Raw genomic sequence first — 23,003 nt, 5'->3', positions numbered from 1 at the left:
TTACAAAACAGTGGTGAGGCCGGGCATGATGTACGGATTAGAGACGGTGGCACTGAAGAAACAACAGGAAGCAGAACTGGAGGTAGCAGAAATGAAGATGTTGAGGTTCTCGCTCGGAGTGAGCAGGTTGGATAGGATTAGAAATGAGCTCATTAGAGGGACAGCCAAAGGTGGATGTTTTGGAGATAAGATTTGAGAAAGCAGACTTCGATGTTCAGAGGCGAGAGCGTGAGTATATTGGTGGAAGGGTGCTGAGGATGGAGCTGCCAGGCAAAAGGGCGAGAGGAAGACCAAAGAGAAGGTTGATGGATGTTGTGAGGGAGGACATGAGGGCAGTTGGGGTTACTGAGGAAGATGCAGGAGATAGGCTAAAATGGAAAAAGATGACACGCTGTGGCGACCCCTAACGGGACAAGCCGAAAGGAAAAGAAGAAGATAAACCAATCCACCCATGAAGAAATTATTTATTAGTACCAACTGAAGGGACATTTTAACCAGTAGAGATTTTGTTTACATGTGTTTACACTCTTGGGAAAACTCAATTAAGCCCAATGCATGCATTTAATGTGTCCAAAATACTTTTCAAAAACCTTAACATAAAAAAGACTTAAAATACAACAAGGTTTGGTCCCACTTTTAAGGAAAACAGCTTTATCAAAAATTATTGTACTGTTTTGATTATATATATATATATAATTTATTTATTCATTCATAATACAAGGTCTACAACAAGGGTCTGTCTAAACCCAATTTCAATCATATGTTCAATATGAATGAATACTAACCAATCATTGTGGTAATATTTGTTTGAATTGATCATGTTTTTATTTAAATAAACAATACAATTGGGAAAAAAATTAAAATAGTATATTGACAATGGTTAGTTGGTGGTTGTTAGCCATTCTTTTTCAATGAATCCCTATATTAATGTCTATTTTTCAGACCATTTTTAAAATTTACTGTACACGGGGAATATTTCTGAATTAAGATGGTTTAATTAAACTGCCCCAAAGCAAAATATAACACATTTAAACAGTACCCAGACACCATAGATACACTGATTGATCATAACAAAAGCAATAATTGCAAGAAAAGAATCACTTCTCTGAAAACACATCAAATCAAAATTTCTCTACTATGCTTCTATTTTCTGTATTTGTACCACAAACTCATAAAAATGCCACTTAAACATGCTGTTTGAAAAAAAAAAAGATATTCTTTGTTCGCCTCTTGATGTCTTCTTGAAGTAAATACATTAATTTAGTTTTAGATGAGAGAAGAAGCATTTGAGAAAGCTAAATGGAAAAGCAAATATTTTCACTTACAGTCATTTCTGTTTCTTCACTTTATAAGCCTTACTTGTTGAGAAAATGTACGATAGCGCATCAAACAAAAAAATCTAAAGTTGCACCTTCCAGAAAAGTAAGTTATTTTTCAAAACATCAATACTGTTAGGTAGAGCTAAAATAATTACAGTATGTACTGAAGCAGTTCAGCTGGAATGTTAAAGTTTTTTTGTTTTTGTTTTTTAGAAGTAAGAAAAAAGTAGGGATAAGCCTTAGCCATACTTTTCCAGGTCTGTTCTTCATTATTCTACCAACCTGAGTCTTTGGGTATATTTGTGCGTGTGTTTATATTTGTTTGGGCGTGTGTGTTTGTGTTCATGGTGAGGGTGGGGCCTTCAGAGAATTGATGGATCCGCCTTGACTTCCATTGCCTGCTGCTCCCTGTCCAATCCACTGATGAACCACAAACAAAGAAGACAATAATGTTGCAGTTAGTTGCAGAAAAATGCGCATGAAAAAAAATCTCTCAAATGATGTAGTTGGGAATCATATTAATGACAGTGAGATAATGAGAGTTTACTCTGGTGCCACAGGAATATGCTAACCCTGTAAAAAGTGTGATACCCATGGACAAAGACTCCTTTCAAGTTATTTCAAAGTACTGGCAAAACCTCTTCTTTTTATGTAACTACACATTCAAGCAACAAATGGAAGCAAACAAGATTCTGTCCTCTTTACTCTTTTTGCTCATTAAGATCAAAACAGGCTTAAAATGAGTCTGGTGAGTCTTTTGTCATTATCAATATAGTGTGTGTATTTTTCGAACCATGACTGAAAAGAGTTACTGTATTCTCAAATGATCATTGTTTCACCATTAATCAAACAGAAATATTATTCCTGCTGTAGGACTGCTACAGGAAGTGAAAAGTACCAGATTTTTATAGTGTAGTATCAATGGATTTTGAGCATGGGACTTAATTTTTCAACCTGTAAAATTGTGCTTTTTAATTGCTGCAATATTACATGATTAGTAAGTCTTACTTAAATTTGAGTCTGTGTGTTCTTTCCGTGTTTGTGTGTTTACAGTACTTTATCACATTCTAAAAGTATGCATGCTTGATTATTTAAAGACTCTAAATTGTCAATAGCCATAAATGTATGTTAATGTTTTTATTTCCTTTTGTGGCCAATGATTGACTGGCAATTGATCAGCGGTGATAAGAGCTGAGCAGCGCTGATGAGAACAGACCATGTAGAAAGTGGATCAACGCAAATCATGCAGTCCTTCATGCCTCACAAGTGTAAAATATGGATTTAAGAGTGTTTGATGAACAAAGTTTATTGGTTTTAGTTTCCTAATACTGGAGTTGGACGTGGGGAACACAATATAATACATATCAGTTCTTTTTGAATCAGGATACCTCACTCCCAGGCTAAGAGGGTTATGGTTGTTTTCCAATTTTCAAGCTATATTTAGTTTGGCAGAAACTGATGTCCTGCCTTCCGCTGCCTGGAAACTGACTGACCATAAATCGAAATGTAATGAGGGCCTATGCCATGGACTCCCATCTCCTGAGGACGGAGCACTACTCCACGTCGAGGAGACGACCTTCCGGCTCTCACAGAAAATGATAGCCACTGGCCAAATGGCTTCAAATTGAGCACCAGATATTGCTATTATTACCATTGACATTTTAACCTCTTCTGACTGACGAATATTGCAAAGTATGTTAACTATTCTTCTGTCATTTTATAGAGGAGTTTCATTAATTGAACCTCTTCATTTCATAATGAGATAACGTCAGTCCTGATTATGTGTAACTAAAGCCAGCAATGAGCAGACTTATTAAAAAAAAAAAAAAACATAGCACAATGAGTAAAAAAAAAAAACGCGTTTCTCAATTAATTCTGAGATGTAACAATGTTTCTTGGCAACAGTGCCGGTGCTGGCTTCAATGGTGCCCTGTACGATGCCCCTACATTATCCCCCCTCCGTCAACTATCAAATGGATTCTCCCCGTGCCTGCGAGGGTTTTCTCCGGGCACTCCGATTTGCTCCCACCTCCCAAAAATATGCAACATTAACTGGACACTCTAAATTGCCCCTAGTTGTGTTTGTGAGTGCAGGACTTTGTCTCTATGTGCCCTGAAATTGGCTGGCAATCAATTCATTGTGTACCCTGCCTCCTGCCCGTTGAAAGCTGGGATAGGCTCCAGCACATCCCGCAACCCTTGTGCGGATAAGCGGCTAAGAAAATGGATTGATGGAAGGATATTTGAGTGTTTTAGAAGTGTTGACAAGCGCACGCACAAGAAGCTTTGGAATTGCAATTTGACAAAGCCAAGTCCAAATACTAGGTCATCAGTAACTTCACATTACATTGCATGACATTGTAAATCCATTTACTGTCAACATCAAACGACCACTAGAGCATGGTCAATGTGCACCCTGTGGTACAAGAATGATGATGATGATGATTATGGTGATGATGATGTGATAGAATGATGGTACTTACATAATAGTTGAAATTGAGTTGCTAATGCTAACATTGTTACTGACTTTACATGTCCCTATTAAGCAATTTTTCTGGAGGATTGCATTAACCAGATTAGGTTAGAACCAGGCACTTATTTGGAATGTATGGGTCAAGTGCAAATACATCATGTTACTTAATCCTCATGCTAAGATGACAATAAAAATATCAGCTCATATGCACAATGGACCCTCAGGAGTTGCGTGTAAATCTTTTCAAGAAACACAAATACACCATTAGCCCGGATTTTAGTCCAGTGCTCGAAGTAATGGGCTCAGAGTTCACTGCCAGTGGAGAAGGAATGAGTGGGGTGGGGCACTACACAAAAGCCCTCGAGACAAACATGGGAGCTCATCTTACATGGTCACTGAGATCCAAACAAAACACCAGCTAAACACAGAGTGACAGCTAGTGCTTCGTTTAACAAGCAATAATGGGATCCTGGTAGGATTATGTAAATCCTATGAATCTATTTGCAATAATATATAAAAAAGCAACGAGAAAATATGATTTTAACAAAACTGTCACATGGTAAATTATCATTATGTTGATTACAAGCCTTTTTCCCACCATTTCCCGACTCAAGTTTGGTGACAGTCACCAATGTACTTTCAGCCATATTTGAAAGGATTAATTGAACAGTAAATAGGGTTCAAAGACAGAGTTCTGCTAGTAAGGTTCAACATCAGCCTAATTTGTCTTTGACTCACAATCTATCACACAGAGTCCATCCCTCCCGCAGGAGTAAACTCATAATTACAGTAAAAGTTTGCATCAAACCACTTGTACTCCAAAAATACACTATAAAACAATCAAATTCAAAACAATAGGTACAGAGCTACAGTAATTGAACGTACTGGCCCGAGCTGCAAGAGAAACTTTACGCCACTTTGCAAAGGGGTATCACAATTGTGGGGAATGTAGGTGGGGCAATACATACTGTACATAGTCAGGCTGCCTTGCGAATCTCTGATTAGTGACAGCCCCTCTGTGTCCAAACTACAGCAGCATCCTCTTCTCGTCCCTCTCTATTTTTCCTTGAACATCCCAAATGCCTTTATGTTTATGACATTACAACTACAGTATTTTGAGTAAACCAAAACCACTAAAAGTTCCTGCTCTTACTGCAGCTTGGAGTCGCCACACAAGTAATAGTCCTTTTTTTGTCCTTTTGTCCCTAGATCAGTCTGAACAAGTTACTCAGTTGGCAACATGATGACAAAGTTTGAGGTAGCTGTGGTTTATTTGCTTTTAAATTTAAATTGGCGAACACTGGCCTGCATGCATCGACAGATTTAGCACCCCTGACTTACGTACTTTATTAAGTTATTATGACGCGGATCTTTTGTTACGTTCTGAGAGAAGGACGACGCTTTTTATTAATACTGCTGCTTTTGAACTAGTGTACCGACAACACATTGCCTTCCTGGAATATTTGCTGGAAATAACATTTGTTCGAGTTCGATAACTGTACGTCGTTTGGCTAGTTAGCTTGTGTTACACGCTATTAAACTGTGCTTGTACTTCTATTTTGTTATTGTTTTGTGTTATATTGTATTGTGTGTGATTAAAATGTCTTAAATGCAATATAAGTGATTTGTTAAATTTTGCCAGTTTGACCTACCTACCAACTTTCCTTTGGCTTGTCCCGTTAGGGGTTGCCATAGCGTGTGAAGGCTCATATTTGTTTGGCAGAGATTTTATGCCAGATGCCCTTCCTGACACAACCCCTCTTGGGGAGTGAAGGCCCGAGTGAGAAACGAATTCATGAACCCTGCTTTACCAAACCAATGCTCTAACTACTGAGCTATGTGGCCCCTGGGATTTATTCTAAATTCACATATAACATATGCTATAAATTGTGAGACAAATTAGTCAGCCCCAATTATTATTTTTTTCAATCGCTCTATACACACCTACCTGTTGTTTGGAACACACAAAGCTCTTGTCCTTTGCACCTGTGCAATAAATTTTTCATGATGAACTGGGACTTTTGGAAATGTGTGAAGAGTGAATCCATCCTCCCGAGTATTCGAGCAAAATCCAGCAAGACAATGAGCCGGCATTTTGGCTAACACGCAGAAAAAACAGCAAATTTTTTGCCGGTACAATAGGTATAAACCAATATAAACACTCGACCCTGCTACTGCAAAAAACGTCCCTTCCTGGTTCTTCAACACAAAATCCTCGAGAGACTTTCCATGGCACGTGATGAAAAAATCGATATACAGCAACATTCTGATGTAGTGTGAACAAATGGATGAGTCCATTCCAGCTGATTTTTTTTTTTTTTAGGTTAACAACATACTAAATTTTATATTTTAGGTGTAACTGGCACTTTAAATAGTATTGTATTGGTATTTTTTTTAGTTAATTTTGTGGTGACGTTCTACCTTCAAGCATTACATTTTATACAAATACAGTGCTGTGAAAAAGTATTTGCCCACTCCTAATTTCTGCTTCTTTTTTTTTTTTTTTTTGCAAATTTTCACGCACAAAGCTAGGGTTTTGGAGTGGGCCAGTCAAGACAGTCAAGATTTGACATTTGAGATGCTGTGGTTTAACATTAAAAGGGCAGTTCATGCTGGAAAATCCTCCAATATGGTGGAGTTTAAACGATTCTGCAAATAAAAAGTAGGACAAAATTCCTCCACAGCGATGTGAGAAACTCATCATCATTTATCGCAAACGCTTGATTTCAGTTATTGTTGCCAAAGGTGCCACAAATCGTTATAAGGTTCAGGAGGCAACTACTTATTCACAGAGGGTCAGAAAGGTTTAGATGTTTTTGGAATAATAAATTTAATTGTCATTTGAAAACTGCATTTTGTATTTCCTTGGGTTATCTCTTGACTGGACAAAATTAGTTTGATGATTTGAAACTTTTGTGTGTGATAGATGTGCAAAAAAAAAAAAAAAGGAATCAGGATGGGAGCAAATACCCTTTGACAGTACTGTATTCTACTATTACTATTACTGCTATTCCTACTAATATCCATCCATCTACATTCTTAGCCGCTTATCCTCATGAGGGTCACGGGAGTGCTAGAGCCTATACCGGCTGTCAACGGGTAGGAGGCAGGGTACACCCTCAACTGGTTGCCAACCAATCGCAGGGCACATAGAGACAAACATATGCACTCACAATCACACCTAGGGGCAATTGACCCCTCCGTAGAAATTGCGTAGGCCGCGTCGCTGACCAATCAGAGGCCAGAGATGTGCCTAAACCATGCCCCTTGTTGTCGTCCGCCATAACCTCAGACAAAGTCGCATTGTTCAGTGGAGCTTTTGTTTGCGTTTTTTCACGTCTTAGGGATCCTTAACAATAGATATGGTTAAGAGGTGTAGTCAATGGCCTTTGTAATAGTGACAACAGGTATCCTAATAGGCTAGTTGGTGGAGTTCAATTTGTACCCTTTTCAAAAACCGAAGAGCGAGTACGAAAAATGTTTTCGATGGCTCAAACTTTGTGGAATAACCGCATGATCAACTGAATCCATCTAAAATCAACCGGAACAGAAAACCGAGTACGAAAAATGTATTTGATGGATCAAACTTTGTGGAAGACCGCATGATCAACTGAATCCATCTAAAATCAACCGGAACAGATATGTTTGCACGAAAGGTAAGCCCTATTTTTTATTTTCAATACATGTCTCATATAAATGATTTAGCAGTTCTTCGCTTGCATAACATAGCTACGTGTGAATGATTGACACACTTGATCTGTGTTGAGCGATACTTTGCAAGGACCTGACTGCACAAACGTGTCTCTTTGTTGGCGGCTAGCGAGCTAAGCTAAACCGGACTAGCGAGTCCTAAAAGCCTTCGACATGCACCGAGACACCAAGACTGAAGGAAGGATGTTTGAGGACACTAAAGTAGTGATTGTTGTACTCGGTCGGGACTTACGTAGGTTCGGCACTAATTCAAGAATAATTATTGAGGGGAGCGTGTGACGTTACACAAAGAAAACGAGAGAAACAACTCGTAAATCAAGCCTCGCCTTCTACTTTTCCTTCATACGGCGGTTCACAAACGGCTATACAGATACACATACAGATTCTGCACACAAGTGTGATAGGTAACACGAAAATAGGAAACTGTCAATGACGAATTCGTCTTTGGGTTATAATATATTATATTATGTGGCTTCTCCGTCTTCCTCTGACTCCGGAAAGTTCTCGCGCTAATATCAATGGTTTCTCCGTCGATATGCATGGAAATACCATTGAAATACCCCTCGCTGAAATACTTGAAGGCCTGCTGTCTGCTTTTCAATGATATTTCACTATTCGGTAAGAATGTGAGTGAAAAACCAGCTGGTAAATCGGACAATTTCGCTCTCGACTTTTCTTCCTGCGACGCCATTTTGTCTAATGTTTGTCTGAGGTTAGCAACAGGGGGGGTGATGTGACTTCAGGAGGCGTGGTTAAGTGCCCTGTACGGAGGGGTCAATTTAGAGTGTCCAATTAATGTGGCATGTTTTTGGAGTGTGGGAGGAAGCAGGAGTGCCCGGAGAAAACCCACGCAGGCACGGCGAGAACATGCAAACTCCACACAGGCGGGGCCGGACTCGAACCCGGGACCTCAGACCTGTGGCGGCCAACTACTAATATTACTATTTAATTTTAAAAATTAGCTCATTACTTTTAAAACCTTCTAAACTTAGCGAAAACTCAACATAAAAAGCAAGAAATGGAAACTGGAAGAAAGCAAGTTGAGCGCATTGATCCTAGACATTAATACTTTGAGCCATATGCCTCGCCTACGCTACACTAAGTTAGAGTGGGTCAAGTGTTTCCATTTTATGTAGCTAAGCTAGTGGGGGTAAAGTGTTGACACATTCCATATTTGTGGACAGCACGGTCAGAAACCAATACCTACATATTCTGACGTGTGCTGTGGCACATATGTTATAAAATGACAACAAGAAAACTCCATATTGAGTATTTTTTGAGTGAACCACATTTAGCTTTTTAGAAAGCTAGCTTGTTGAATTCTAACTTGCTGGCAGCAAATTATGTAACGTTTTAGCCCTATCATATATTTCCAACACGTTTATTTGCCCACTGCCAAAACAAACAGTACAAATTTCAAATTGAAAATGGCCATAGTTCATCTAGTTTCAGTCAGCCCCTCACTGGTAATGAGTAAATAAATGTGTATGAAATAAATCTAGCTTTTTAAAACATTTATTTATGTTGGAATGTTTAGAACTTAATTATAATAGTCCATATAAATGCTCATCTTTTAATTTAAGGCTACGTGTTTTTACTTTTGTTTGTCTTGTCCATTGTTTCCCGTGGAAAATGCCTGCCAATCATCTGGGGAGGTACAAATCTATAAAAATCTCACTGTGTGTATTTTATTATTAGCCTGAGAATTGTTTATTTTTTACTTAAGAACTTATATACTTGCCCTACGATTCGCTGGCAACCAGTTCAGAGTGATCCCCGCCTCCTGCTCGATGACAGCTGAGATAGGCTCCAGCACTCTCGTGACCCTCGTGAAGGATAAGAGGCTTAGAAAAATGGATGGATGGATGGATGGATGGATGAATGGATGGACTTGTATACTGTAAGTACTTTTACTTAAAGCCCGGGTGTCATTCCTATAAACATTCCAAAATAGATATTGTAATGAAAAATATATATAACAGTATTCACTTCAATGTCTATACGAAAAAAAAAAAGTGAGCGGAGAGCGTGTCATCCATGCACAAAGTTGCGCAATTGAGTGTCCCTCGACATCCAAGTGGTCGCCATATTAGTGGCGTCCTCTGTCCTTGACGTCATCGTCACTTCTGCCGTTGAATACTTGCAGTGCCTGCTACTATGGAACCCGAACAACAGAGATATTCGCATTTTTCCGACGCCCCTTCTGACACCGAAGCTCTTTTTGAAAAGGACAACACCACACAAACAAGTGAAGTTACCGGGGCAATATTACACTATTGTTTCGAGCCATATTCAGATGATATCCGATCATGGCCAAATTGCATCCCATCCGATCCACTCCTGCGGCGGAGATGAGCCATTGCGGCTCATTGCAGCCGGCCGGTGTGGCTTATGACAGAGCCGAGTGGTGCTGCTTTAGTCACAGTCGAGCCGGGGCGCGACTGAGTAACGCATTCTCGACTGGGTTCTTCAGAGCCGGGCCCATCGCAAAGCCCACGTGCAGCCTTCGCAGAAGCTGTGACCGCCGAACGCGGCGCCTCAGCCGGTGTAGCTCAGTTTCGGCGCCCGTGGTGGAATTTAAGGAGGAGGTGGAGCCTTGATATGTTGCTTTTAGGGGTAGCTGCAGTACTCGATGAACACGATCGAGACATCGTTGGCTGGGCGACGCGCACATCGACACTTTTCATACGCGGATCTTTTACTACGTTATGAGAGAGACCGATTACATGGTCCGCCCCAAACTATTTTTTTTTTTGGAGCTTTATACACACCTACCTGTTATTTGGAACCCACAAAGCTCTCATCCTCTGCACCCGTACAATTCATTTTTCACAACAAACAGGGTCTCTTTCAAACTTATGAAGGGTAATTCCATTCTCCCGAGTGTTCAAGAAATGTCCAGCAACGCAATGAGCCGGCATTTTGGCTAACACGAAGGAACTACGAGCTACCATCCCAGAGGTAAAACTAATGGAAACAAACGAGTCCACTAGGGGGCGCCTCTTTCCTGTACGTCACTTCCTGCTTCTTCGCAAAAACAAATCCCTCGAGAGGATTTTCATGGCGGGAGTTACAAAAAGCTGTATACGTCAAAATCATGTTTTGTGGTTAAAAAACACATGGGACCATATTGGCTGTGGGTTTTTCATTAATAATATACCAAAAATCATCCGTTTGACGATACTTGACCTTTAAGTAAGGGAGTGGCTTGAGTACATTTACCAGGTTTTTTTTTTTGTTTTTTTTTTAGAAAGTATCATTGTTTTTACTTAGGTACTTAATACCACTACTTGTCCTTTTTTATTCATGTGAACTTTATCAAGATAGAATCAAAATTGGAAGTACTGTGTATTTATGTATGGGCACTTTTTTGTTGAGCACAATAAAGAGAACTCAATATAATATTAGATGAATCAGTCCAGCATCTGTTTGACATGCTCTGTGTTTTTAATGAGGGTGGGCTGGGAATTGAGAATTATAAACAGCTCTGTGAATCTCATCATTGCTCTATGTACAGCTCAGTCTTTGTTGTGGAAATCACAGAAAAACAAGGCAACTATAAATGAAAGCTATGCATTAGTTTTGTTATATTGTTGCTGTTGATATATTTTTAAAACTGAAAGAGTAATACGACATGATTACATAGAATAAGATAACCTATCATAAAATGCATCACTAGTACAATGTTCTTTTTTGGTATATTTATAATGTCAAACCTGAAAAAAATCAATTTCAAAAGTCAATTTCACTACTGTTAAACAACTTGTGAAACACTACCTTGTGCAAAATTTGACAGTGTTTTGATTTTTTCACACATTGCCTGTTTGTCAACGCTTCAGTTTTACCCTAAAGACCTAAAACCATATATATAATAGTCATACCTCTATTAGCGGGTGCCAGTGTGCAACAGGCTTGCGTGGATATGTCAACATCTCACTCCAGTGATCTCGTCCCAGAGTGTCAGCCTCATTACCCACCCTGCACACCCCGATGATTTCATTATGTCCAACCCTATGGTAAGCATAAAAGCAAAGTCTTGAAACTCAGAATTGCTCAGCAGAGGAGCGCTGTATAATGTAACCTAACTGACCGATCATAGTCCATGACGGCTATAAGTAGACTGATTTGGTTGATGTTTTCTGGGGGGACATCGAAGACGATGGCTTCATTGTAAACTGGGTTTAGAGTGTTGCGCTTGGTTGACGTTTTCCTCTTCTTTAGCCTCCGGCCCTCACACATCAGAGACACCTTTACATATGGATCTATGGAAGAAGCAAGTCCAATCAGGAAAAAAAACATCATTGGATAATAACACTGAACCAGACAGGTCATGTATTGCCCAGGCAGTATGCTTGTGCTCTCTCTCTCTCTCTCTCTCTCCTCTCTCTCTCTCCTCTCTCTCTCTCTCTCTCTCCTCTCTCTCTCTCTCTCGCTCTCTCTCCTCTCCCCTCTCTCTCCCAGCGCCTGTTCTCAATCGGCCATTGCCATCACCACCACTATTTAAGCCTGCCTGTTTCCCGAGTTTGACACCAAAGTATTGCAGACTCCATTAGCGGTACCACAGTCCACCCACGAAGTAAGTCTTGCAACTCCTCATTCCCTTGTTAACTCTTATGTCTCCTTGTTCCTAATCCTCACCTTCATTGCCATCCTACATCTGACTCTACCTGCTCTTGGGTCCAGCTCCCCTCAACTCATAACAGAATGCTTTGGCCATCATGAACCCAGCAACCCGAGAGGCAATAACAACCACATTAACCCTCCAGGAATTCATGAAATCATTTCAATCCCTCAGGCAACAGGTATCCCATCTTTGTTCCCATTTGCAAACCGACCCACCTCTGCCATGTACTCCTCCTAAGGCCGCAGCCTCCGAGCCACCTCACGTTCTCTACAAAGGATCTCATTTCCCCGTTACTACTCTGCGGATCTTGGTTTATATACTGTGAAGAAAATAAGTATTTGAACATCCTGCTATATTACAAGTCCTCCCACTTAACAAATCATGGAGTGGGTTCAAATTTTCATCTTCGGTGCATATCCACTGTGAGAGAGATAATCTAAAAAGAAAAATCCAGAAATCACAATGTATGATTTTTTTTAAATGATTTATTTTTGTGATACAGCTACAAATAAGTATTTGAACACCTGAGAAAACCAATGTTAATATCTGGTACAGTAGCCTTTGTTTGCAATTACAGAGGTCAAACGTTTCCTGTAGTTGTTCACCAGGTTTCCATACACTACAGGAGGGATTTTGGCCCACTCCTCAACACAGTTCTTCTCCAGGTCAGAGATGTTTCTGGGCTGTCGCTGAGAAACACGGAGTTTCAGCTCCTTCCAAAGATTTTCTATTGGGTTTGGGTCTGGAGACTGGTTAGGCCACGCCAGAACCTTGATATGCTTCTTACGGAGCCACTCCTTGGTTTTCCTGGCTGTGTGCTTCGGGCCATTGTCATGTTGAATGACCCAGCCATGACCCATCTTCAATGCTCTGACTGAGGAAACGAGGTTGTTCCCCAAAATCTGACAAGAAATGGCCGTGGTCATCCTCTCCTTATACAGTGTAGTCGTCCTGTCCCATGTGCAGAAAAACACCCCTAAAGCATGATGCTACCACCCCCATGCTTGGCAATAGAGATGGTGTGCTTGGGATGGACCTCATCTGACTATAAAACCTTCTCCCATGACTCCTCTGTGTTATCCAAATGGTCATTGGCAAACGGGCCTTGACATGTGCTGGTTTAAGCAGGGGAACCTTCCGCCCCATGCATGATTTCAAACTATGACGTCTTAGTGTATTACCAACAGTCACCTTGGAAACAGTGGTCCCAACTCTTTTCAGGTCATTGACCAAGTCCTCTTGTGTAGTCCTGGTCTGATTCCTCACCTTTCAAAGGATCATTCAGTCCCCCGGAGGTGGTATTTTGCATGGGGCTCTACTCCAATTGAGATTGACCATCATGTTTAGCTTCTTCCATTTTCTATTGATTGCTCCAACAGTGAACCTTTTTTCATCAAGCTGCTTGGCAATTTCTCCATTGCCCTCTCCAGCTGTGTGGAGTTGTACAATTTTGTCTCTGGTGTCTTTCAACAGCTCTTTGGTCTTGGCCATGTTACAAGTTTGATTCTTACAGATTGTATGGTGTGGACAGGTGTCTTTATGCAGCGAATGACCTCACAGAGGTGCATCTGATTCAGGATAATACATGGAGTGGAGGTGGACTTTTAAAAGCAGACTAACAGGTCTTTGAGGATCAGAATTCTTGCTGATAGACAGGTGTTCATCACTGCCCTGTATGCCCAAGTCATCTCCTCTGTCACCCACCAAACAGTGCCCATCACCCTCCACTTTGTCATTCCTTCTCCTGACATACCCTTGGTTCTTGGTATTTCCTGGCTTCAAATTCACAACCCCACAATTGATTGGACTCATTTATCTATCACTGGATGGAGTCCTCATTTTCATTGCCACTGCCTGCTTTCTACTGTTACACCCTCCAAAGACACTCCACCTGCTGCCGCTCCAGTCGACCTCTCACAAGTTACATAAGAATATAATGACCTCTCACCCGTAATCAATAAGGATTTAGATCAAAGCCATAATCAACTGGCCCATCCCCATAACACGGAAAGAACTGCAACGCTTCCTTGGATTCGTCAATTTCTACCGTTATTTCATCCGCAACTACAGTAAAGTCGCACTTCCCCTTAGCAGCCTCACATCCACCAGCTTCCCCTTTCAGTTGAACCCGGCGCCCTCACAAGCATTTAACAAGCTCAAATGCCTGTTGACCAACGCTCCAATCTGGCGGACCCTGACCCCTCCCTTCAGGTCGTGGTGGAGCTTGATGCCTTATACGCTGAAGCCTCTGCTGTGTTGCCGCCAACCACACAGCTCATTACTTCCCCTTCTCAGCTCTACAACTGATATTTCCTCATTCATGGTTTGCTATAGTTACCAGCCTCCATTGTTCAGGGAAAAAGAGCAGGCGGTGGCAATTCCCACTGTCAAGCTGTATGGAAAGACATCCAAGTAGGGTTGAACTGGTCTTTCACTCACAATAAACAGCTTGCTCCCCAATGCCCGACTACCAAGTGAACTAGTCAGTCTGACACTCTTCTCATGACCTCCCACTCCAAACTGAATCTCGTAAACTCACACCCCAGTTCATTGGCCCATTCCCAGTTCCCAAGATCATCAACCCTACATGCATCCAGTTGATGCTTCCTCCATTGCTTCAGATACACCCAACCTTCCACATCTCATTGATGAAGCCTGTCTCCACCTGTGCCAGGAGCCCGCCCAAAATAACGATGACCATCCGGCCTTAAGGGTGAAACGCATTCTTGATGTCAGGCTGAGGGGGATGGGGTTCCAGTACCTTGTCGACTGGGTGGGGTACAGGCTGGAAGAGTGTTCTTGGATCTCTCTGAAGCTCATCCGTGATCCCACTCCCCTGGTCAACCTCTACATGGCGCATCCTGGGAATTCTGGCAGGATGAAAGAAGGCGACTGTTGAATGGGGGTGGGTACTATCATGTACTGTCCCACAATATGCTTGTGCTCTAACTCCCCTCCCCTCTCTCTTCTAGCACCAGTTCTCAATTAGTCGTCATCATCATCACCACCACTATATAAGCCTGCTTGTTTCCCAAATTCAACTCCAACGAATTGCAGACTCTAATAGCAGTATCATGGTCCACCTACTCAGTAACTCTCACTTCTCATCATTCCCACATTAACTCTTGTGTCTCCTTGTTCCTAGTCCTCCACTGCATTTCTGTCTCACGCCATTCCTGCCACCAAGCCAGACACATGTTTATCCACTGCCTGCCAGCTATCCTTGTCACTGCCAACACATCCTGGACCACCTTTTGTCAATAAACTGTTCATCAAATTATATCTGCCTTTGCCTGATCCTGAGTCCGGCTCCCCTCAACTCAAGACACTAAGTTCTTTAACACTCATTTGGCATATTTCATACCTGACTCAATGAAGTATCAAAGACAACCCACCTGAAGCACCTGTGATGTCCATGGCTTTGAGATTTCTGGCTTTGATCATGGTGATGGTGAGCCTGCCAGCCGTGGGAAGATAGCACAATGAGAACATCAGCTCTCCAAGGTCCACATTATCCTGAAAATAAGTATATAGTTTAAATTGTAATTCCTCTTCATGATAATGTAAATCACTCATTTCACTAGGTAAAATTCAAGCAATTTAATAATAGTGTGTCAGCCAATTTTGCTTAATTATTTACACTAGTTAAAAATTGCATCCAGTTCATCATTTTTTTGTCCTCACTCCAACTTACATTGCAACAATTAAACTGCACATTCAATTTTGTTTAATGCGGGAGGAAGCCAGAATAAGTAATAATTTTGGTAAACCATAATTCCCTCAAATAAATGAGAATCAAAAAAGAAAAAACAACCTATGTCTCAATGGAGTGACAATTTAAGAGTTCAAAAATATCTCTTTGTCTAAGTCGGCACGGTGGATCGGCTGGCAAAGGGTTGGCCTCAGAGTTCTAAGTACCCGGGTTCAATCTTGTGTGGAGTTTGCATGTTCTACCCTTGACTGCGTGGGTTTTCTCCTGGCACTCCGATTTCCTCTTACATCCCAAAAACATGCATTCATTGATTGGAAACTCTAAATCCCCCCTAGGTGTGATTGTGAGTGTGGCTGTTAGTCTCTATGTCCCCTGCGATTGGCTAGCAACCAGTTCAGGGTGTGCGCCGCCTCCTGCCCTTTGACAGCTGGAATAGGCTCCAGGACTCCCAAGACCCTCGTGAGGATAACCGGCAAAAGAAAATGGATGAATGTATATCTAAGATGGTTTCTTGTTGTTGTCTTTGTTGACTTATCTGGCAGGGTTGGTGATCCTGCTGCCATCCTATCACACAGTTCATGGAAGAAATTCATGGTGTATATGTGATATTTTGATCTCCAGGTATGTCACAACCATTGGGGTGTGTTTTGATATCATTTTATTCCACGCAAAAGGGTTCAACACCCACACTTTTCCATCTGTAAGGGAATTATTAGTTTATACTACTCAAAACACCCGATTCTTGTGACTAGATAATTTTTGTGTGTCAATGTCAAGTAACTAATAGGCTTGAAAGTGTCGCTAAAGGTCTGATTTGGTGCTGTGTATGGCTGGAAGACTGCTACTTTACATAAGGCATCAATAAATGTTCCTTCTCATAATGAGAAGAACTGAACTATGCAAAGACACACAGATTCATGAGTCCCAGAATGTAATGGGTTGGTGAAGTAATGTCTGCAATTCAGGGGTGGGCAAACTATGCCCCCGCCCCAACACCAACACCAAGAAAACATTCTTTAGATCCCAGGTGAGTGATGAACACCTCAGATGTGTTTTGAGAATTGCCAAAACAAAGCTCAGACCAGATTTTGATACGCTGGCAAAAAAAGTTGAACAAAACAAAACTTTTTCCATTAAATTTAATTCCAAGTACAAACACTACAATTACAACCACTTAAACAACCGTGTCTTCCAAAAGTTCAGACAGCATCAACATCTACTAAGAAAAGGTACATAAATAAGAGTACTGACACAAAATATTTGGAGACAGACTGTGACTGCTGAAACAATTGATGAACTTTTGGACAATTTCAACTCAAAAATCTCAAATGCCATAAATGCTGTCACTCCTGTTAAAACCAAGACCATCTTGAGGTGACCTAAAACACCATGGAGGAGAACTCTGATGGTCAATAGCTCTAAATCAAAGTGTGGGAAAGCAGAACACAAGTGGAGCAAAACTAAACTCCAAATTGACTATGACTGCTACTGACAGTGTCTTTGTAATTTTAACCAAGAGTTAGTCAGAGCTAGACAGCAACACATTTCTCAAATCATCAGTAAGAACCTCAACCATATTCGGACTCTGTTTGCTGTTGTTGACAAGCTCCCAACCCCCCGTCTTCCCCCGCATCCCAAAGCAAATCGCTACAGAACTCAAAACAGCTGATAAATGCAATGAGTTTGCCTGTTATTTTTTAGAAAAATAATTATACTAGATCTGAAGCCACCCTGAGGAAGTTCTCCCATGACAAGTTGATACAATTGACCCAAAAAAAAATGGAAAGAAAACTCTTCAGCAGCTGAAACCATCAACGAGCTGTCTTGACTCAGTAGCATCTGACTTTTTCAAAACTATTGTCAAATCATCCATTGATCCATCCATTTTCTACCACTTTTCCAAGTTGGGTCATTGGGGAAGGAGGTTCAGCAGACTTCCCTTTCCTCAGCAACTTCTTCCAGCTCTTCCAGAGTGATCCTGAGGCGTTCCCAAGCCAGCTGAGACACAAAATCCCTCTAGTGTGTCCTGGGTCATCCCCGGGGTCCCTTTCCGGTTGGACATGCCTGGAACACCTCACAAGAGAGGTGTCCAGGAGGCATCCAAATCAAATACCCCAGCCACCTCATCTGGCTCCTCTCAATGTGGACGAGCAGCAGCTCAACACTGAGCCCCTCGCGGATAACCGAGCTTCTCACTTTATCTCTAAGGGAGAGCCTGGACATCCTGCGAAGGAAATTAATTTCAGCCGCTTGTATCTGGGATCTTGTTCTTTTGGTCATGACCCACAGCTCGTGCTCATAGGTGAGGGTAGGAACGTAGATCGACTGGTAAATTGAGAGTTTCACCTTTCGACTGAGCTCCCTCTTTACCACAACAGACCCATACAAAGTACGCATCCCTGCTGACACTGCACCGATCCGTCTGTCGATCTCCTGCTCCATTCTTCCCTCACTTGTGAACAAGACCCCATCACACTACTTGAACTCCTCCTCTTGGGGTAGGATCTCATCCTGGACCCGAAGATGGGAAGCCACCCTTTTCCGACTGAGGACCAAGGTCTCAGATTTGGAGGTGCTGATTCTCATCCCAGCCGCTTCACACTCGGCTGTGAACCGCTCCATTGAGAGTTCGAGATCACGGCTTGATGAAGCCAACAGAACCACATTATCTGCAAAGAGCAGAGATGTGATGCTCATGCGACCCAACCGGACACACTCTACACCTCGGCTGCACCTAGAGATCCTGTCCATGAAAGTTGTGAACAAAATCTGTGACCAAGGGCAGTCTTGGTGGAGTCCAACTCTCACCAAACAGGGCTGTCCCTCCATCCATCCATTTTTATAGCCGCTTATCCTCACAACAGTTGTGGGGACTGCTGGAGCCCATCGCAGCTGTCAATGGGCAGGAGGTGGGGTACACCCTGAACTGGTTGCCAGCCAATCACAGGGCAAATAGAAACAAATAGCCTCACTCACAATCACACCTCGGGGCAATTTAGAGTGCCCAATTAATGTTGCCTGTTTTTGGGAACCCATGTAGGCATGGGGAGAACATGCAAACTCCAAACAAGTGGGTCCGGAATTGAACCCAGTACCTAAGAACTGTGAGACCAACGCTTTCCAGCTGACCCACCGTGCCGCCGTTTATATACAGTGCCTGTTAGTCCACCTCCACTCCATGTATTATCCTGAATCATATGCACCTGTGTCAGGTCGTTCGCTGCATGAAGACACCTGCCCACCCTATACAATCAGTAAGATGCAAACTTGTAACATGGCCAAGACCAAAGAGCTGTTGAAAGACACCAGAGACAAAATTGTACAACTCCACACAGCTGGAGAGGGCTATGGAGAAATTGCCAAGCAGCTTGGTGAAACAAGGTCCACTTTGGAGCAATCATTATAAAATGGAAGAAGCTCTCTCGGAGTGGAGGTGAAAGCGAAGGTGAGGAATCAGCCCAGGACGACACGACAAGACATGGTCAATGACCAAAAAGAGCTGAGACCACCGTTTCCAAGGTGACTGTTGGGAAAAAACTAACACATCATGGTTTGAAATTATGCGTGGCACGGAAGGTTCCCCTGCTTAAACCATCACATGTCAAGCCCCGTCTTAAGTTTGCCAAAGACCATTTGGATGATACGGAGGAGTCATGGGAGAAGGTTTTGTGGTAGATGAGACCAAATTGAACTTTTTGGTCATAATTCCACGAAACATGTTTGGAGAAAGATGAATGATGAGTTCCATCCCAAGAACACCATCCCTACTGTGAAGTATTGGGGTGGTAGCATCATGCTTTAGTGGTGTTTTTCTCCACATGGGACAGGACGACTGCACTGTATTAAGGAGACAATGACCACGGCCATGTATTGTGATATTTTGGGGAACAACTTCTTTCCCTCAGTCAGAGCATTGAAGATGGGTCGTGGCTGGGTCCTTCAACGTGACAAAGCACACAGCCAGGAAAACCAAGGAGTAGTTCCGTAAGAAGCATATCAAGGTTCTGGCGTGGCCTAACTACTCTCCAAACCTAAACCCAATAGAAAATCTTTGGAGGGAGCTGAAACTCCGTGTTTATCAGCAACAGCCCAGAAACCTGATCTAGTCTGATCTAGAGAAGATCTGTGTGGAGGAGTGGGCCAAAATCCCTCCTGCTGTGTGTGCAAACCTGGTGAACAATGATAGGAAACGTTAGACATCTGTAATTGCAAACAAAGGCAACTGTACCAAATATTAACATTGGTTTTCTCAGGTGTTCGAATACTTATTTGCAGCTGTATCACACAAATAAATCGTTAAAAAATCATACATTGTGATTTCTGGATCTTTACTTTTAGATTGTCTTTCTTACATTGGACATGCACCTTCTATGAAAATTTCAGACCCCTCCATGATTTCTAAGTGGGAGAACCTGTAATATAGCAGGGTGTTCCAATACTTAATTTTCTTCATTGTAAAATGTAATTTTTTGTCAAGAATCAACAACAAGTGGGACATAATAACGAAGTGAAACAAAATTTTCAGGATATTTTAGACTTTTCTAACCAATAAAAACCTGAAAAGTGGGGCGTGCAATATTATTCGGCTCTCTTGCATTAATACTTTGTAGCTCCACCTTTTGCTGCAATTACAGCTGCAAGTCGCTTGAGGTATGTCTCTATCAGTTTTGCATATTGAGAGACTGAAATTCTTGCCCATTCTTCCTTGCAAAACAGCTCGAGTTCAGTGAGGTTGGATGGAGAGCGTTTGTGAACAGTCGTCTTCAGCTCTGCCCACAGATTCTCGATTGGATTCAGGCCTGGACTTTGACTTGGCCATTCTAACACCTGGATACATTCATTTATCAACCATTCCATTGTAGATGTGGCTTTATGTTTTGGATCACTGTCCTGTTGGAAGACAAATCTCCGTCCCAGTCTCAGGTTTTTTGCAGACTCCAACAGGTTATCTTCCAGAATGATCCTGTATTTGGCTCCATTCATCTTCCCATCAATTTTAACCATCTTCCCTGTCCCTGCTGAAGAAAAGCAGGCCCAAACCATGAGGCTGCCAACACCATGTTTGACAGTGGGGAAGGTGTGTTCAGGGTGATGAGCTGTGTTACTTTTACACCAAACATATCGTTTTGCTATGTGGCCAAAAATTGGATTTTGGTTTCATCTGACCAGAGCACCTTCTTCCACATGTTTGGTGTGTCTCCCGGGTGGCTTGTGGAAAACTTTAAAGGAGACTTTTTATGGATATCTTTGAGAAATGGCTTTCTTCTTGCCACTCTTCCATAAAGACCAGATTTGTGCAGTGTACAACAGATTGTTTTCCTATGGACAGACGCGCCCACCTCAGCTGTAGATCTCTGCAGTTTATCCAGAGTGATCATGGGCCACTTGGCTGCATCTCTAATCACTCTTCTCCTTCTTCAAGGTGAAAGTTTAGAGGGACGACCGGGTCTCGATAGAGTTGCAGTGGTCTGATACTCCTTCTATTTCAATATGATCGCTGGCACAGTGCTTGGGAAATCTTTTTGTATCCAAATGCCTCTTTAAACTTCTCCACAACAGTATCTCAGACCTCCCTGGTGTGTTCCTTGGTTTTCATGATGCTCTCTACACTTTAAACAGAACCCTGAGACAATCACAGTGCAGGTGCATTTATACAGAGACTTGATTACACATTGATGGATTCTATTTATCATCATCAGTCAACATTGGATCAATCATAGATCCTCACTGAACTTCTGGAGTGAGTTTGCTGCACTGTAAGTAGAGAAGGCCGAATAATATTGCACGTTTCAGTTTTTTATTTGTTAAAAAAGTATAAAATATCCAATAAATTTCATTCCACTTCACAATTGTGTCCTACTTGTTGTTGATTATTGAGAAAAAATTAAAACGAAAATTGTATATGTTCATGTTTGAAGCCTGAAATGTGGGGAAAGGTTGAAAAAGTTAATTAATGTTGCATGTTTTTGGGATGTGGAGGGAAACCAGAGGCACAGGGAGAACATGCAAACTCCACATAGCTTTCCAGCTTTTCCAGCTGCTCCAACGTGCCACACACACACACACACACACACACACACACACCACACACACACACACACATATATATATATATAATATATATATATATATATATATATATAATATATATATATATATATATATATATATCCAAGGGACATCGTCGAACGCCTTCACCATATCCACAAAACATATTTAGACTGGTTGGGCAAACGCCCATGCAGCGTTGAGAATCCGGCCGAGGCTGTAGAGGTGGTCCAGTGTTCCACGGCCAGGACTCCCCGTTAACAGCTGGGATAGGCTCCAGCACTCCCGTGACCCTTGTGAGGATAAGCGGCTAAGAAAATGTATGAATGTGTGTTTGTGTGTGGCTATATATATATATATATATATAATATATATATATATCTCCACACATCTGCATACAGTAGTTTCTCTAAATGTGCGCTATACCCAAAGTCATTTGGCACAGATGGATGATGAATGGATTTATCACGGTGAGCATCTACAAAAAAAAATAAAAGCGAAACATAAAAATCTGTGTGGCGAATTCATTCATTCAAGACTGAAATAATGCATGTATAGAGTAGGTCTGGTCAGTAAAGTCATATGTGTTAATTACAGCCCAGTACAGGATTGTTGTGTGCCTGTAGCTATGATTAATGCATAGTCTAGAGACTACACCAGGGAGTCCCTCCTTGCAATCTCAGTGGATCTAACCTACTTCTGCTGGGGAAAGACAGAATCCCTGAACATCTTCACCGTCTATGCTCACGTCATACTTTACAAAAACAAAACATACCCCAAACTGTTAACAAACACGAAAAAGATGGATTGTACTTTGTGTGTATATATTCAGTGAAGAAAATAAGTATTTGAACACCCTGCTATATTGCAAGTTCTCCCACTTAGAGGTCATCGAGGGGTCTGAAATTTTCTTCGTTGTGCAGTCCAATGTGAAAGAGATAATCTAAAAAGAAAAATCTAGAAATCACAATGTATGATTTTTTAACGATTTATTTGTGTGGTACAGCTGCAAATAAGTATTTGAATACCTGTCTATCAGCGAGAATTCTGACCCTCAAAGACCTGTTAGTCCGTCTTTAAAAGTCCACCTCCACTCCATGTTTTATCCTGAATTAG

The 23,003-nt window shown here is 41.7% G+C and overlaps 1 protein-coding gene across 1 annotated transcript in view; it reads right to left on the bottom strand.

Moving 5' to 3' along the window:
* Positions 1–1,503: 1,503 nt before the first annotated feature.
* syt9b (synaptotagmin IXb) overlaps positions 1,504–23,003 on the bottom strand; it is a 63,957-nt gene continuing 42,457 nt past the window's right edge. The window contains exons 5-8 of the mRNA XM_061822531.1: positions 15,523–15,643; positions 11,594–11,765; positions 11,385–11,514; positions 1,504–1,739 (exon numbers count right to left, since the gene is read on the bottom strand). Coding sequence (XP_061678515.1) covers positions 1,662–1,739; positions 11,385–11,514; positions 11,594–11,765; positions 15,523–15,643 — 501 coding nt within the window. The 3' untranslated portion in view covers positions 1,504–1,661. The remainder of the gene's footprint in view (positions 1,740–11,384; positions 11,515–11,593; positions 11,766–15,522; positions 15,644–23,003) is intronic.

Source organism: Syngnathoides biaculeatus, chromosome 6, assembly GCF_019802595.1.
Source record: "Syngnathoides biaculeatus isolate LvHL_M chromosome 6, ASM1980259v1, whole genome shotgun sequence".
Classification (NCBI taxonomy): domain Eukaryota; kingdom Metazoa; phylum Chordata; class Actinopteri; order Syngnathiformes; family Syngnathidae; genus Syngnathoides; species Syngnathoides biaculeatus.
The sequence above is the reverse complement of the archived record's forward strand: the minus strand, read 5'-3'. Positions and strand labels throughout refer to the sequence as shown.